The sequence below is a fragment of the Papio anubis genome, chromosome 7 (genome assembly GCF_008728515.1).
Source record: "Papio anubis isolate 15944 chromosome 7, Panubis1.0, whole genome shotgun sequence".
Taxonomy (NCBI): Eukaryota; Metazoa; Chordata; class Mammalia; order Primates; family Cercopithecidae; genus Papio; species Papio anubis.
Window position 1 is genome coordinate 85,160,274 of NC_044982.1, and position 14,778 is coordinate 85,175,051.

A 14,778-nucleotide genomic window follows, 5' to 3' on the forward strand; every position below is an offset into this window, starting at 1 on the left:
ACAGAGAGAGACTTCATCTCAAAAAAAAAAATAATTTTATATATATATATACACACACACATATATAATATACAAAATACTTCTAGAGATTTGGAAAAAAAGCTTTTTTTAAGTAGTAAAGACTCCCTTTTCACAATATTTTCATATCTGCCTTTATATTTTTCCTCTCATTATTACATTTTTCAAGCACATAGAAAAACCTATGAAATATAAATGTTCAGCTTATTAAATCGTTGTAAAATGAACATCTCTATCACAATAATGAAATAAAGCCGTTGGTAGATTAAGTGTCTCCTGGTAACCATCTTCCTTCTCCTAGGAGTAACCACTATTCTCACCACTGTCAGAACTAGAGGAAGGCATTTGAGGCACGGACCTTAGGCATAAAGGGGTGAAGGGGTGCAAAAACTCAACTGATAAGATAAACGGCTTGTTTTTGTTTGTAGACAGGAGTCTTGCTCTGACTGCTGGAGCTCTGGACTGTAGTGGTGTAATCTCAGCTCACTGCAACCTCTGCCTCTGGGGTTTAAGCAATTGTCTTGCCTTAGCCTCCCCAGTAGCACAAGGATTCTGGCGTGGGAATGCCACACCCAAGCTAATTTTTTTGTATTTTTTTTTTTTTTTTTTTTTTTTTTTGAGGCGGAGTCACCGGCGCTGTCGCCAGGCTGGAGTGCGGTGGCGCGATCGGCTCACTGCAAACTCCATGCCTCTCCACGGGTTCCATGTTCTGCCTCAGCTCCTGAGTAGCTGGGACTACAGAAACCCACCACAGCGCCCGGCTAATTTTTTGTATTTTTAGTAGGGAGCCGGGGTTTCACTGTGAGGGTCGATCTCCACGAGCCTTGTGATCAGCCCGCCTCGGCCTCCCAAAGTGCTGGGACATAAGTGAGCCATTTTGCACTGTGAGACGGGTTTCTCATGTTGGCCAGGCTAGTCTCCAAACTCCCGACCTCAGGTACGATCTACCGTCTCACTTCCCAAAGTGTTGCAGGACTACAGGTGAGCCACTCGCCCAGCCAACAAACCAGTGCAATGGGAAAGTGATCAAACTAGGTTGGGTCACGGTGGCTCCACACCCTCAACACTGGAAGGCAGATGGCCGGATCCCCACCTAAGGTCAGGTTCCAGAGACTGCTTGTGTATCGTCTTCCATCTCTAAAAATACAATGTGTGTACATAATCCCAGCTACTCGGGAGGCTGAGGCAGGAGAATCGCTTGAACCCAAGAGGCAGAGGTTGTAGTGAGCTGAGATCATGCCATTGCACTCAGTCTAGGAGACAGAATGAGACTCCATCTCAAAAACAAAACAAAACAAAAAAACCCTGGGGCAAAATAACATTTTATAAACACTGAGTAAGTTACTTCTTTAAGAATTCCAGCCTTGGCTAACCCAACCATCACACTTATAACACAAAACTGGGCCTAGCGTCTTACATACTAATTTTCCATGAAAAATTTAGCATTCTAAGATGAAGGGGAAAAGTAAATAACTAGCTTGGCAAAACAATTCAATGATTAAACAGAAAAAAATTGCTTTTTTTTCTTTTTTTTGAGATGGAGTCTCGCTCTGTCGCCCAGGCTGGAGGAGCGCAGTGGTGCAACCTCAGTTCACTGCAACCTCCTCCTCCTGGGTTCAAACAATTCTCCTGCCTCAGCCTCCTGAGTAGCTAGGATTACAGGCACGTGCCACCACACCCAGCTAATTTTTGTATTTTTAGTAGAGACGGGTTTCACCATGTTGGCTGGGCTGCTCTTGAATGCCTGACCTTGTGATCCGCCCACTTCGGCCTCCCAAAGTGCTGGGGAAAAAAATAGATTTTAAAATACAATACCATTTACAGGATGTAGAGGTTCCTTCTGTTTCAGTGCTGAATGGGATAATGTCATTTCCTCTTCCTCTGGCTCATTTTTAAAGCCATCACCTATGGAGCTGTAAGCCTCTGAGAACTTCCACTCAGTGTAATTCACCTGCTTCAGAATAAGAACAACAATATTACATAGCTGGTAATATCTTGGTTTGGTTTTCTTTCTTCATTCCTTCCTTCCTGCCTTCTTTTTAAATACTAGCTCTTTTTATTTTTTAAAATTATTATTATTATTATTATTATTATTTTGAGACAGAGTCTCCCTCTGTCACTCAGGCCAGAGTGCAGTGATACCATCTTGGCTCACTGCAACCTCCGCCTTCTGGGTTCAAGCGATTCTCCTGCCTCAGCCTCCCGAGTAGCTGGGATTACAGGAGCTCGTCACCACACCTGACTAATTTTTCTATTTTTAGTAGAGATGGGGTTTCACCATGTTGACCAGGCTGGTCTCGAACTCCTGACCTCACATGATCGGCATGCCTCAGCCTCCCAAAGTGCTAGGATAACAGGCATGAGTCACCATGTCCAGACAATACTAGCTCTTTTTAATTTTTAAAAGTTAATACTTGTTGGCCGGGCATGGTGGCTCACGCCTATAATCACAGCACTTTGGGAGGCCGAGGCAGGCAGATCACCTGAGGTCAGGAGACCAGCCTGGTCAACATGGTGAAACCTCATCTCTACTAAAAATACAAAAATTAGCCAGGTATGGTAGCAGGTGCCTGTAATCCCAGCTACTTGGGAGGCTGAGGCAACCGAATTGTTTGAACCTGGGAGGAGGAGGCTGCAGTGAGCCGAGATCGTGCCATTGCACTCTGGCCTGGGCAACAGAGCGAGTTTCTTTTGAGATGGCGTTTCGCACTTGTTGCCCAGGCTGGAGCGCAATGGCGTGATCTTAGCTCACCACAACTTCCACCTTCCAGGTTCGAGTGATTCTCCTTCCTCAGCCTCCTGAGTAGCTGGGATTACAGGCATGCACCACCACGCCCGGCTAATTTTTGTATTTTTAGTAGAAACAGGGTTTCGCCATGTTGGTCAAGCTGGTCTCAAGCTCCTGACCTCAGGTGATCCACCCGTCTCGGCCTCCCAAAATGCTGGGATTACAGGCCGGAGCCACCATGCCCGGCCGATTATTGCTTATCTTGTGTGTCTGCTTCTGCTTCTACCTCTGAGAATAATACATCTGGGGACACTACAACCCACAATTTAGCGCTTCAGAGTTTTTAAGGTCTTACCTCTGGTGTATTTCCATTTAAGACGTTAAGGCTAAGATACTCCATTCTATTCTTCCCTTGAACGCCTATTCTTTTGCCATGTTTTCTTCTTGAGTAGCTCACAACCTGGTGCTCCTTTTCCTTTCTTTCTCCCCCATGAGGAGATTTTCTCCTTGCTTGATACTGACCAGCTTCAACGGGAACCCCAGGAGGTACCATCTGGTCCTGAATAGAAAGATCAGAGACAGCGTTGCAAGATAGTAGTTTAACAACCTAGAAACACAAGAAAGGGATTTAGGAACTAGCATTAGACTTCATTTCTTTCCTCACGGAGTTGAGAAATGCTCTCTCTCTCTCTCTTTCCACAATAAAACCCAGGCTTTCGCTCCATCAGTAGTCTCACGGCATTATGAGGGATATATATTAAGTTCACAGGACACATGACATTCATACAGGGAATTTCTTTTTATTTTTTGAGACAGAGTTTCACTCTTATTGCCTAGGCCGGAGTGCAATGGCGTGATCTCGGCTCACCGTAACCTCCACCTCCTGTGTTCAAGTGATTCTCTTGCCTCAGCCTCCTGAGTACCTGGGATTACAGGCATGCCCCACCATGCCCAGCTAATTTTTTGTATTTTTAGAAAAGACAGGGTTTCCCCCTGTTGGTCAGGCTGGTCTTGAACTCCCAACCTCAGGTGATTCGCCTGCTATGGCCTCCCAAAGTGCTGAGATTACAGGCATGAGCACCTACTCCAACTATAATACTGTCTCCTTCAAATCTGCTCCATCGGATTGGCAGAGATCTGCCACCTGTGGAGTCCTGGAGAGTTACCTGGGAAGGAAATGAAGCCTTTTCCTCTTCAGATGAGATCTTTGAACTGTCCTTGGTATCCTTCCCCTTAGTCTGAGCTTCTGGTTTCAGGAAACTCTCAGGGGGTATGTAGGGAAACTTCCAATCCAGTTGCACTTGAATAGACCCGTTGGGTTTCTCTGCAGGGTCAGTGAGGTTAAAATCACCTGAGAGACAAACAGATATTAATAAGACTTGATCACATGAAATAAACAAGTGAGCATTTGTCAGCATCTTATCTATTTCCTTCCTATTTTTAATTTCAACATATTTTATCAGCAATTAATTAACATCCATCAAATAATTACGATGATGATACACTCAGAAGTAAAATCAAATAGCAGAGCAGTTAGAATATTAACCAGGGAAGATGGGTTATCTCTAGGATTCAGGAAGAGATAGTGAAAGGTGTATGAAAAGGAGTACAGCTTGCTTGTCATCAGTCATCCAGCCAATAAACAAGATTGCATTATTATTATTATAATTTTTTTTTTTTTTTTTTTTTTTTGAGACGGAGTCTCACTGTGTCACCTCCAGGTTGAGTGCAGTGGCGTGATCTCGGCTCACTGCAAGCCTCGGCCCCAGGCCTCACTTTATTCTCCTGCCTCAGCCTCCTCGAAAGTAGCTGGGACTACAGGCTTCCGCCACCACCACTGCTAGTTTTTTAGGCTTTTAGTAGAGACGGGTTTCACCATACAGCTGTGATGGTCTCGGATCTCCTGACCTCATGATCCACCCGCTCGGCCTCCCAGTGCTGGGACAAGAGGTTTGCTTCACCAGCTACCGCCTGCATTATTATTACTATTATCAAATGCTTACTGTGCCTTTGTTGTTCCAAGAAAACTGTCGTCTCTACCCTCAAGTGGTCCCAAGAAAACTTAAGCAAAATGGCTTTTTCGAAATGCCAGACGTCTGATTTGTAACACTGATTAACAGATGGCTTATACTGCTTCCTCTGTTTGGCAAAGCAGTTGCGTCCAGAAGTGTCAGCCTTTTTTTAAGCAGTTGTATTGACGAGAGAGCTGCACACATTTCCTGGAGCATCCAGAACCTTGTTAAATATGGTTGTTTCTGGCTGCAGCTATTCCCACTTCCTAAGGAGAACATGGATACCCCCGCCTCACCCTCCCAGGACCGTAGTCAAAGAGTCGACCCCTCTTGGTACGCCCCCACAATCCTAGGTATAAAAGTTAGGAAAGACAGTATGGAGCTCAGCTCCACACTGGGAGAAAAAAAAAATCCAAGACATTTGCCTTTGACATGGCCTGGTGTGGAAATCTAATTTGTGTCCAGTGTTTAAAAGAAGTGAGAGAATGATGGGGGAGTGTTAAGGTCTCAGTTTATAATCACGTATTTATCTAGTTATACACTAAGAAACAACAGGCCTTAAGTAAAGGCAGATACTAGACAGCATTACAGAGCTTGAAAAAGTTTGTTCAGCCAGGCACAGTGGCTCATGCCTATAATCCCAGTACTTCGGCAGGCTGAGGTAGGTGGATCACCTGAGGTCGGGAGTTGAAGACCAGCCTGACCAACATGGAGAAATCCCGTCTCTACTAAAAATACAAAAATTAGCCAGGCGTGGTGGCGCACGCCTGTAATCCCAGCTTCTAGCCTGGACAACAAGTGTGAAACTCCATCTTGGGAAAAAAAAAAAAAGTTTATTCAGACACAGAGGTATAGAATTCAGGTTGCTGGCTCTACCCACTCCGGAATGTTGTCTTTGTGACTGAAAAGAAGCAGAAGAAGCCAGTGTTTCCATACAAGTAGTGAGGCTCTAAGTCTTCTGCTCTGTTGCTCTTGACAATATTCTAAATCCTTTCTCTTCAGGTTTTAAGAGAGACTGTTTCAAGCAAGTAATCAAAGAAAAGTAGAATCAGGACAGGGAGACAACACTGGGAAGAGGACGTGAAGATGCAATAACCTCGAACTCCCACCTTTGATAGATTCATTTTTTGCAAGAGGCAGTAAAGGCACTTGGGCTCGGCCAAGATATGAGCCAGGCTCTAAGTCTTCATCATCAAAAACATGTATAGACAGGGCCTCCCGTCTCAGATATTGGTCCAGGTCAGAGGTCACAAGCACCGGGAATCGAGCCTGGTCTCTAAAGTAGGGGTTGTCACTAGCTGGAATGATGGCAGTGTCATGGTCAGAAAAGGTGAAGAAGCGGTACACAGCATATGGACTGGGTTGAGTTCCCAGCCATCGACTCCGGAGGCCACAGCACTTGGTGATTTCAATCTGCAGCTCGTTCTGAGGTTCCCAAGACTCCAATCTGAACTGGAAAGATGTTGGTCATGTGAGGAAAAGGGCAGCTTGAGAGTGTTGTATGTGAAGCCTAGGATCTGTGGTGAGGAAGAGCTATGATCTAGAGAACAGCTATCCCAACTGGATGAGGAAGAAACCTAATGATCTTCACCTGCCTGCAAACTGGCTCTGGCAGTTATTTGAGGGAGATACTAGCACTCACGACTTAACTGAGAGAACAGCACAGAGAAACTATTCTGTTCACAGCAAGGATGAAGGATGTAGCTAGCTCCAAAGGCATACTTCCATTTCAGACTCAAGCCTGACCAAGGGAATAATCCAGACTAGTTGTGGTGTGACAGTTTTCTCTTTCATTCACATTCAACAAATACTTATTGAGAGTGGAAGACTGAACTGTTTTCATGAGCTGTTTGGCTGAGGCTCCTCTGAGATGCCTCAACACATCCTTTTTCTCACCTCATCTTCCTGGGCCTTCCGGCCTCCAAGCACATTGGTTGACAGGTAGACCTGGGCTTTCTTTCGTTTATTGCATGCCTGTAGGCTGGGTTTTATGGGGAAACGCAGCCTCATCCAGTACTCTAGAACCCCGAACTCTTCTCCACCAGCTCCTGGGCAGCAGAAAGTATGAGAGCAGGGAGAATACAGATGGTGTGGCAAGGATCAAGAACAAAGACAAAGGAAGAAAATAAGAAACCACCAGAAAAGCAACTGTAGGCTTTGGGAAATTCTGCATTGGTGCTTAGGAGCTGCAGGAAGCCAACAGCACTTACCAATCAGTGTGGCCAAGCCATGGACTTTCTCCACAGTCTCTAGCACCCTGTCAAAGCAAATCCATCCTGCAGCAAGAGTGTTGTGTTCACTGGCCACAGCCTGGTGTAGATCAAGCCGGGCTGAAGCCTCTTGAAGGTAGTGTAAGAAAAGGGAATCTGTCTCCATCACATACTGGGAGGTGAAGTCATAGAGGGGCTGTGGCCCCACAGATAATGGGGTACAGTGGGTTTCAAAGTCATAGAAGGAATAGGTGCAGAAAGTGGTAGGTTGGGTATCTCCAGCTTGAGCTAGGGCGGCAGATGTCAGGAAGGCCTGGTGGATGTGCAGTTCAAAAAGATTCTCACCCTGATGCAGCAGAGAAATATCCACTTTATCCTCATCTCCATGGGCTGGCAGTGTTTCCAAACATAATGACAACTGTCGGGTACCATAAGCAACATCTTTGAGCTGTTCTAGAGGGGAAAGAAAACTGCCCATCCATTAAAGAGTAGGGAGTTCTTTCTCAGGGTAGAGGAGGGTGGACAAAAGAAATATAAAACAGATGGTGGAAGTCCAAGTTGTGATTATTTCAAGAAACCACGTGATTCAAAAAGAAAAGCAACAGAATGACATCCGGGAGCATTGAATTTTGACAGCCAAATAATCCAATGCCAGCTTTAGGGAGAAGGTACAAAAGGAGGGATTGGAAAGTAGACGCTAAACTTACGAAAACACTGGGGGCACATTTTGTCTTATATATGACATTGTTTTGGCGTACATTGTGGCCCTATGAATTAATTGGTAATTCCATAAGAGAAGTACTAGAAACACAAAAATATGAATATTTCTGTAAGTTTGGTATATTGGCCATGGAGATAATAGCAAGTTGAAGACATAGTGTCTATGACATTACATTGAGTACCACCAAGAAATGCTTCTCCTTCTCCAGCCAGGTCAGTCACCAGATCTTTCATTCTGTTCAGAATTTGGTTTCAACATAAGAAGGCAAAAAGTACATTATAAGTTAAAGAGTAATGGAGTAAAAAGTGGGAAAGGAGACTTACTGGAAAGAGGTAGGAAATATTGGCAGTGGGATGTAAAGATAGGTAGACAGTCTAGCAAATCTGGGTATTATCTCCCAAGTCCAACCAATCACAAACTTTGATATATAGCCTGCTTCAAATTGGGGAATATTTGAGTCATCACAGTGTGCTGCTGCTGCTCAAGGTCCTATTTTAAGAGTTAAAGCAGTAGAATAAAATATTCTGGATACATCAGAATGTCTTCATGACACACACACACACACGAATAAGGAGACTATTTTCTTAATTAACAACATTAATATAATTAAATAGAATATACTTAAAATTTTGCATTACATGATGCAGGAGTAATAATCTCAGCATAAAAAGAATTTCTATAAATGAAGAGGATACTGTTAAGAAGTGGGCAAAGGATAGGAATGGTCAATTCTCAAAAGGTATAATACAAATAACTGGTGAACATAGAAAAACTCGTTATCCTTATCAGTGATCAAAGAACTATTAGCTAAAGCAAATAAATCTTCAGACATAGGTAGGAGCAGTGACCTTTTATCAGACTCACCCTGACATGGATAAATTATGGCCCAGAGACACTTATGTGCTTTTATTCTTTTTTTTCTTTTTTCTTTTTGAGACAGAGTTTCACTCTTGTTGCCCAGGCTAGAATGCAATGGCCCAGTCTCGGCTCACTGCAACCTCTGCCTCTCAGGTTCAAGTGATTCTCCTGTCTCAGCCTCCCAAGTAGCTGGGATTACACGTGCCTGCCACCACGCCCAGCAGCTAATTTTTGTATTTTTAGTAGTGATGGGGTTTCACCATGTTGGCCAGGCTGGTCTCGAACTCCTGACCTCAGGCAATCCGCCCGCCTTGTCCTCCCAAAGTGTTGGGATTACAGGCGTGAGCCACTGTGCCCAGCCATGTCCCTTGATTCTATTCCATGCTCACTAAGAAACCTACTTACTGATTTTGCTTCCTGAAAGAGGGCTGCCCTGGACTGTGGTTCCAAATTTCTCATGGCAGCAATGGAATAGCCACTATTGTAAAATAACAGACATTTGGGTTTAAATATCAGCTTCTGGTTAATTTGGTTTCTGTGAGTCACATCTTTCACCACTGGGTATAAAAATAAAGCCAAGCGTCTTGACAAACAAGCCTGAGACCAGGCTCTGGTCAGCAGTGACTACACTAAGTATAGGAGGCACCACAATATGAAACTTGCATTCAGTGTCCAGCCAGCTGCCCTGTCACCGTCGGCATCCTCAAACTGCAACAACAATTTTAGAGACTTTAAAACAGAAATCACTAACAAGAGTAACAGGAGATGAGTGATGAAGTTCTATTATCTGACTAAAACTGCTTTGAGGAAACAGTGACTAGGAGAGAGGGACAAGGGAAAGGAGCAAGAGAGAAAGGATGAGAGAGACAGAGCGAGAGAGAGAGATTGTGTGTTACACTACCACCCTGAGAGCCAACAGTGACGTTCATTCTCACAACAGAATTAAGCCCCTGGAAGCAATTGCTGGGCCCTCTTGAAACTCCACAGAGAAATCAGAAAAACATGATGGAGGGAAAGAAGCTGCTAACATGTATTAAAACAACAAAGATGGGCCGGGAGCAGTGGCTCAGGCCTGTAATCCCAGCACTTCGGGAGGCCGAGGCGGGTGGATCACCTGAGGTCAGGAGTTCCAGACCAACCTAGCCAACATGGTGAAACCCCATCTCTACTAAAAATACAAAAAATTAGCCAGGTGTGGTGGCGGACATCTGTCATCCCAGCTACTTGGGAGGCTGAGGCAGGAGAATCACTTGAACCTGGAAGGCGGAGGTTGCAGTGAGCCAAGATCGCACCACTGCACTCCAGCCTGGGCAACAGAGCAAGACTCCATCTCTAAAACAAACAAAAAACAACAAAAATGATAGGATAAAGAATAAGAGGGATGAGTCATATGCTAAGGAGATGAGAGGTGCCCTTCTTGACAAGTACACAGAGTGGAACGCAGGCGTTAGCTGTGGAAGGGCTCCAAAGTGAGGAGAACAAAGGACTAAGACTTGCCAGATGTTGGAAGGTCATGGCTTCTTAAAATACCTTCCAGCTGCTTGATACGGTTATTCTTGAGGTCTAGTAATCGAGTCAATCTCTCCAGCTTTTCTTTGTGATCTCTATTATCATTGGCAGCTTTTGTCATCATTGCCTCCAGTTCCTCCTGAAACAAAATAATGTCTGAACTTTTCTATCTCAGTGGCCTAAAACCAAACAGCATAAAAAATGTGGCACTGGCTAGGTCAAGAAGACTGCTACCCTTAGCTGGGCAGGTTCACCCACTAAAAGAAGGTTTGGTTTCCTTGAAGACCCCTCCAAGACTAGTTGTGCTATCAGTGAGGTAGGGTGGTTCCTAGGACTGGCAAAATTTGAACCCAGAAGCCTTATGCTTGCCATTGGCATGGGCTGGTCCCATCACTGACTTCTAGTGCCAAGGTGCCATGGGCACAAGTGAGTCCTCAAGTTCTTCAAAGGATAGCCATTCTGTGTTTGCTCAGGATAGCACACCACCTGGCATCAGCCCTGGAAACTTAGGTCTTGCTTCATTCCCAGTCCTGTGAGTGGTTCCCACGTCCCTATTATCCATCCCCTTCCTGTACCATCTTTCCTTGCACCTGATAACACACGTTGATTTTGCGCTGCAGAATAAGCATGTCCCTGGTCTTTTCTAGTTCCAATGTGGTCTCTGCATGTGATACTTGCAACTCATTTAGCACCTGGGACAGTTTCTTTTCTTCTTGGTTGTTGGGTTCACTTGGCTGTAGAGGGAAACGCATTGGTAAAAGGGAGTACAAATATGACAGGTAAAGTAATAACGATTCTCCATAAAACAGTTGTTGGTAGTAGTAAAATACTAGCAGCAGAAACTACTCCAAAATGTAAAAGAGGACCTATATTACTTCACAAGTGCTCTTTCCCCTAGTCCTCATGTTCAGTAGCAGCAGTGAAGGGAGATCATACAGCCACTAACGACTGTTTGCTCTTCCACAGATCTTTTCAAGTCCTCATCTGAAAAAGATTCTAAATTTTATGAGCTTCAAAGAGTGGAAAAAATGGGTGGAGCTCATGAAGTTCTCTACTCTCAGCCTTCTCATAGTTTTCCAAAAAGTGTCCTCAAGCCAGGCATGGTGGCTCACACCTGTAATCCCAGCACTTTGGGAGACTGAGTTGGGTGGATCACCTAAGGTCAGGAGTTCGAGACCAGCCTGGCCAAAAAGGCGAAACCCTGTCTCTACTAAAAATACAAAAAAATTAGCCGGCTGTGGTGGCAAGCACCTGTAATCCCAGCTACCCGGGAGGCTGAGGCAGGATAATTGCTTGAACCTGGGAGGCAAAGACTTCAGTGAGCCAAGATTGTGCCGTTGCACTCCAGCCTGGGAAACGAGCGAAACTCCATCTCAAAAAAAAGTTTAAAAAAAAGTCCTCGCCGGGCGCGGTGGCTCAAGCCTGTAATCCCAGCACTTTGGGAGGCCGAGACGGGTGGATCACGAGGTCAGGAGATCGAGACCATCCTGGCTAACACGGTGAAACCCCGTCTCTACTAAAAAATACAAAAAACTAGCTGGGCGAGGTGGCGGGCGCCTGTAGTCCCAGCTACTCGGGAGGCTGAGGCAGGAGAATGGCGTAAACCCAGGAGGCGGAGCTTGCAGTGAGCTGAGATCCGGCCACTGCACTCCAGCCTGGGCGGCAGAGCGAGACTCTGTCTCAAAAAAAAAAAAAAAAAAAGGCCTCAGTCAGGACAAAATATTATTTAGTTAGTTTTCTAATCTTGTCATCTTTCCTAGGGATATTTGCCAGAGATCTTTCTGCCGAGTGGACTAGTTTGTTAAAAGAGGCTCTTACCTGGATCTGAGTATTCTCTTGGAACACAGCTGGGTGAGTGGCTGCTTCAGATTGGCTGTCAGGAGGTTGGGAAATTGTGGCTGCCTTTTGGAGGAGCTCTACTTCCTGTTTATGCTTCTGAAGTATGTTGGTGACTTCAAGCTTCAGATCCTCATTTTGGGCTGGGGAAAAAATAATCCAGAAATTTGAAACTCTGTAGTTATTTATCACCATGGTCAGAGCTGGATCAAGTGTGAATTGAATCTTCCCACTAAGGTTTAATTAATGTTATAAATTTGAGAAGCAATTCTCTATTATTTCTACAGAGGAGGACTCTAGCTTATTGACTCAGTAAACTGAGGTGATACTACCTGCGCTCCGAAAACAAAAGACACCTGCAGAACAGTAGAGTGGAAAGTGGAACAACAATAACAACACAAAACAGGAAGGGAATCACTTGACTGACTAGGGCAATCCAAACTTTTTGACAGCACCATCGAAACAAGTATCTCACCAACTCCACCCCCACTCCATTCTGACTTCTAGGTCATTAGCTCTCTGTGACACCCATCTTCACACCCACCCTGGCCTGGATGGAGGATGGGCATTTCTGTGTTCCAATGTGTGTGTGTGTTTCTTTTTCTCCTTAGACAGTCTCACTCCATCACTCAGGAGTCAACCTCTCCAGCTTTTCTTTGTGGTGCGATCTTGGCTCCCTGCAACCTCTGCCTCTAGAGTGCAACGATTCTTGTGCCTCAGCCTCCCAAGTAGCTGGTATTACAGGCGCGCGAAACTACAAATGGCTAATTTTCATGTTTTTAGTAGAGATGGAGTTTCACCATGTTGGCTAGGCTGGTCTCAAACTCCTGGCCTCATGTGATCTGCTGACCTCGGCCTCCCAATGTGCTGGGATTACAGGCAGGAGCCACCACACCAGGTTGTGTGTGTTTTTCACAGAAGAAAGGTAATCAGTGAGCAGATCGTTTCATCATCATGCATTAGAGAAGGGATTAAATTAGATTGCCCTGAAGGTCCTTACAAGACTTCACTTGTGCTTCATACATACTAATTGGCATGTGCTCCTAAACTTTATTTTTTTGTGGTTCTTGCCTCTATTTTTCTTGATTTCATATCTCTTTTCCTTCAGATTCCTATTTGAATACACTAAAACCTGATGAGATATAAATTTGATAAGACTAAATATTCAGGTCCAGGCTAGGAAAAAGTAATAAGATGAAGGTCTTTTTGACAGTATTTTAAAATGTTCCAAATACCTATCTCCTGAGATCCAAGAGTTAAGACGGGGGTGAAATGGCAGTGGTAACCAAGAATAGTAATTTGCTTCTCAATTTCAAGAATTGGGTAGAGAAAAAAAAAAAAAGTCTTCCAGTTACCTCTAAAATAATGAGAATGATAAAAGACAGAGAAATTCACTTTCAATACTTTCAGCCAGGTGTAGTGGCTTACACCTGCAATTCCAGCACTCTGGGAGGCTGAGGGGGATGGATCACTTGAGGTCAGTTTGAGACCAGCCTGGCCAACATAGTGAACCCTTGTCTCTACTAAAATATACAAAAAATTAGCTGGGTGTAGTGGTGGGCACCTGTAATCCCAGCAACTTGGGAGGCTGAGTCAGGAGAATCTCTTAAATCTGGGAGGCAGAGGTTGCAGTGAGCCAAGATTGCATTACTGTGCTCCACCCTGGGTGACAGAGCGAGACTCTCTCAGAAAAAACAAACAAACAAAACAAAACAAAATAAAATTTTCAATAAACTGAATGTTTGAAAAACATAATAAATTGAGAACTGGCAGGCCAGGCGCAGTGGCGCACGCCTGTAATCCCAGCACTTTGGGAAGCTAAGGCTGGTGGATTATCTGAGGTCAGAAGTTTACAACCAGCCTGACTAACATGTAAAATCCCATCTCTACTAAATACAAAAAAAAATAGCCAGGCGTGGTGGTGCATGCCTGTAATCCGAGCTACTTGGGAGGCTGAGATAGGAGAATCGCTTGTACCTGGGAGGTGGAGGTTGCAGTGGGCTGAGATTGCGCCATTGTACTTGAGCCTGGGCAACAGGAGCAAAACTCCACCTCAGAAAAAAACAAAAACAAAAGCAAACAAACAAACAAACAAAAAAACTAGCATCTTCTCAAATGGAAAGACATTATACAGGAAAAAGTATACATGAGAGATAGGTGTCATGTTTTCCTGATTGTAGATCTGATCTATTGCTAGTGTTCTCATTCTAGTTACCTACAACCCACAAAAGAATAGGATCAAGTGAGGGGATTTAAGAAATGATGGCTCAAGTTCTCTTCTCCCACACCAGAGGTAAAGGATGCCACATTTGAGTGAGCTCTTCAAGGTCCAACCTACCTTTCTCCCTGGACAGATCAAGTAAAACTTTTCTCTTCTCCTCCAGCTCAGCATCCAGCTGATCCTGCAGCTGAGAGACTTGCTGCTGCAGCTGTTCTGCTATGAGCTCGTTGCTCCAGTGGGGCTGACTACTGCTGTCCAGCATACTGACAACAGAAAGCAAGCTCTCAGATGGATACCCCAAGGTGTGTGATATGACGTCTTTATTATCCAGGTTCAGCATCTCCTGGACCTAGTTCCTCATTCATTCCCCTACATGTTTTTTTCTGCCCCTTGCTTTATTCTTAACTGTCATTTACCAACTGCCTTGGAACTTTTGAGTCCTACTAAGTTATTGCTCAGTACCGCTTCTGTTTAGGTCTCAGATATCTCACTTAGCAAACATCCCAAGTCATATCCATTTCCCAAGGAACTTCTCCATCATGATGGCTATCTTTAGTCAGGGAACTATGTACCAAGACATTCCCAGCCCTGCTGGATGAGAAATGAGAAACAAAATCTTCCTTGTTTCATACCCCATGCCTCTATCTACCTTCACCAATGGCTAG

The 14,778-nt window shown here is 44.5% G+C and overlaps 1 protein-coding gene across 1 annotated transcript in view; it reads right to left on the reverse strand.

The window, feature by feature from the left end:
- RPGRIP1 (RPGR interacting protein 1) overlaps nucleotides 1–14,558 on the reverse strand; it is a 39,952-nt gene extending 25,394 nt beyond the window's left edge. Inside the window, 10 exon segments of the mRNA XM_031668262.1 lie at nucleotides 1,834–1,972; nucleotides 3,102–3,305; nucleotides 3,913–4,097; nucleotides 5,868–6,210; nucleotides 6,655–6,806; nucleotides 6,969–7,421; nucleotides 10,045–10,195; nucleotides 10,647–10,790; nucleotides 11,875–12,035; nucleotides 14,231–14,558. Of these exon segments, the coding sequence (XP_031524122.1) occupies nucleotides 1,834–1,972; nucleotides 3,102–3,305; nucleotides 3,913–4,097; nucleotides 5,868–6,210; nucleotides 6,655–6,806; nucleotides 6,969–7,421; nucleotides 10,045–10,195; nucleotides 10,647–10,790; nucleotides 11,875–12,035; nucleotides 14,231–14,453 (2,155 nt within the window). The 5' untranslated portion in view covers nucleotides 14,454–14,558.
- Nucleotides 14,559–14,778: the final 220 nt, after the last annotated feature.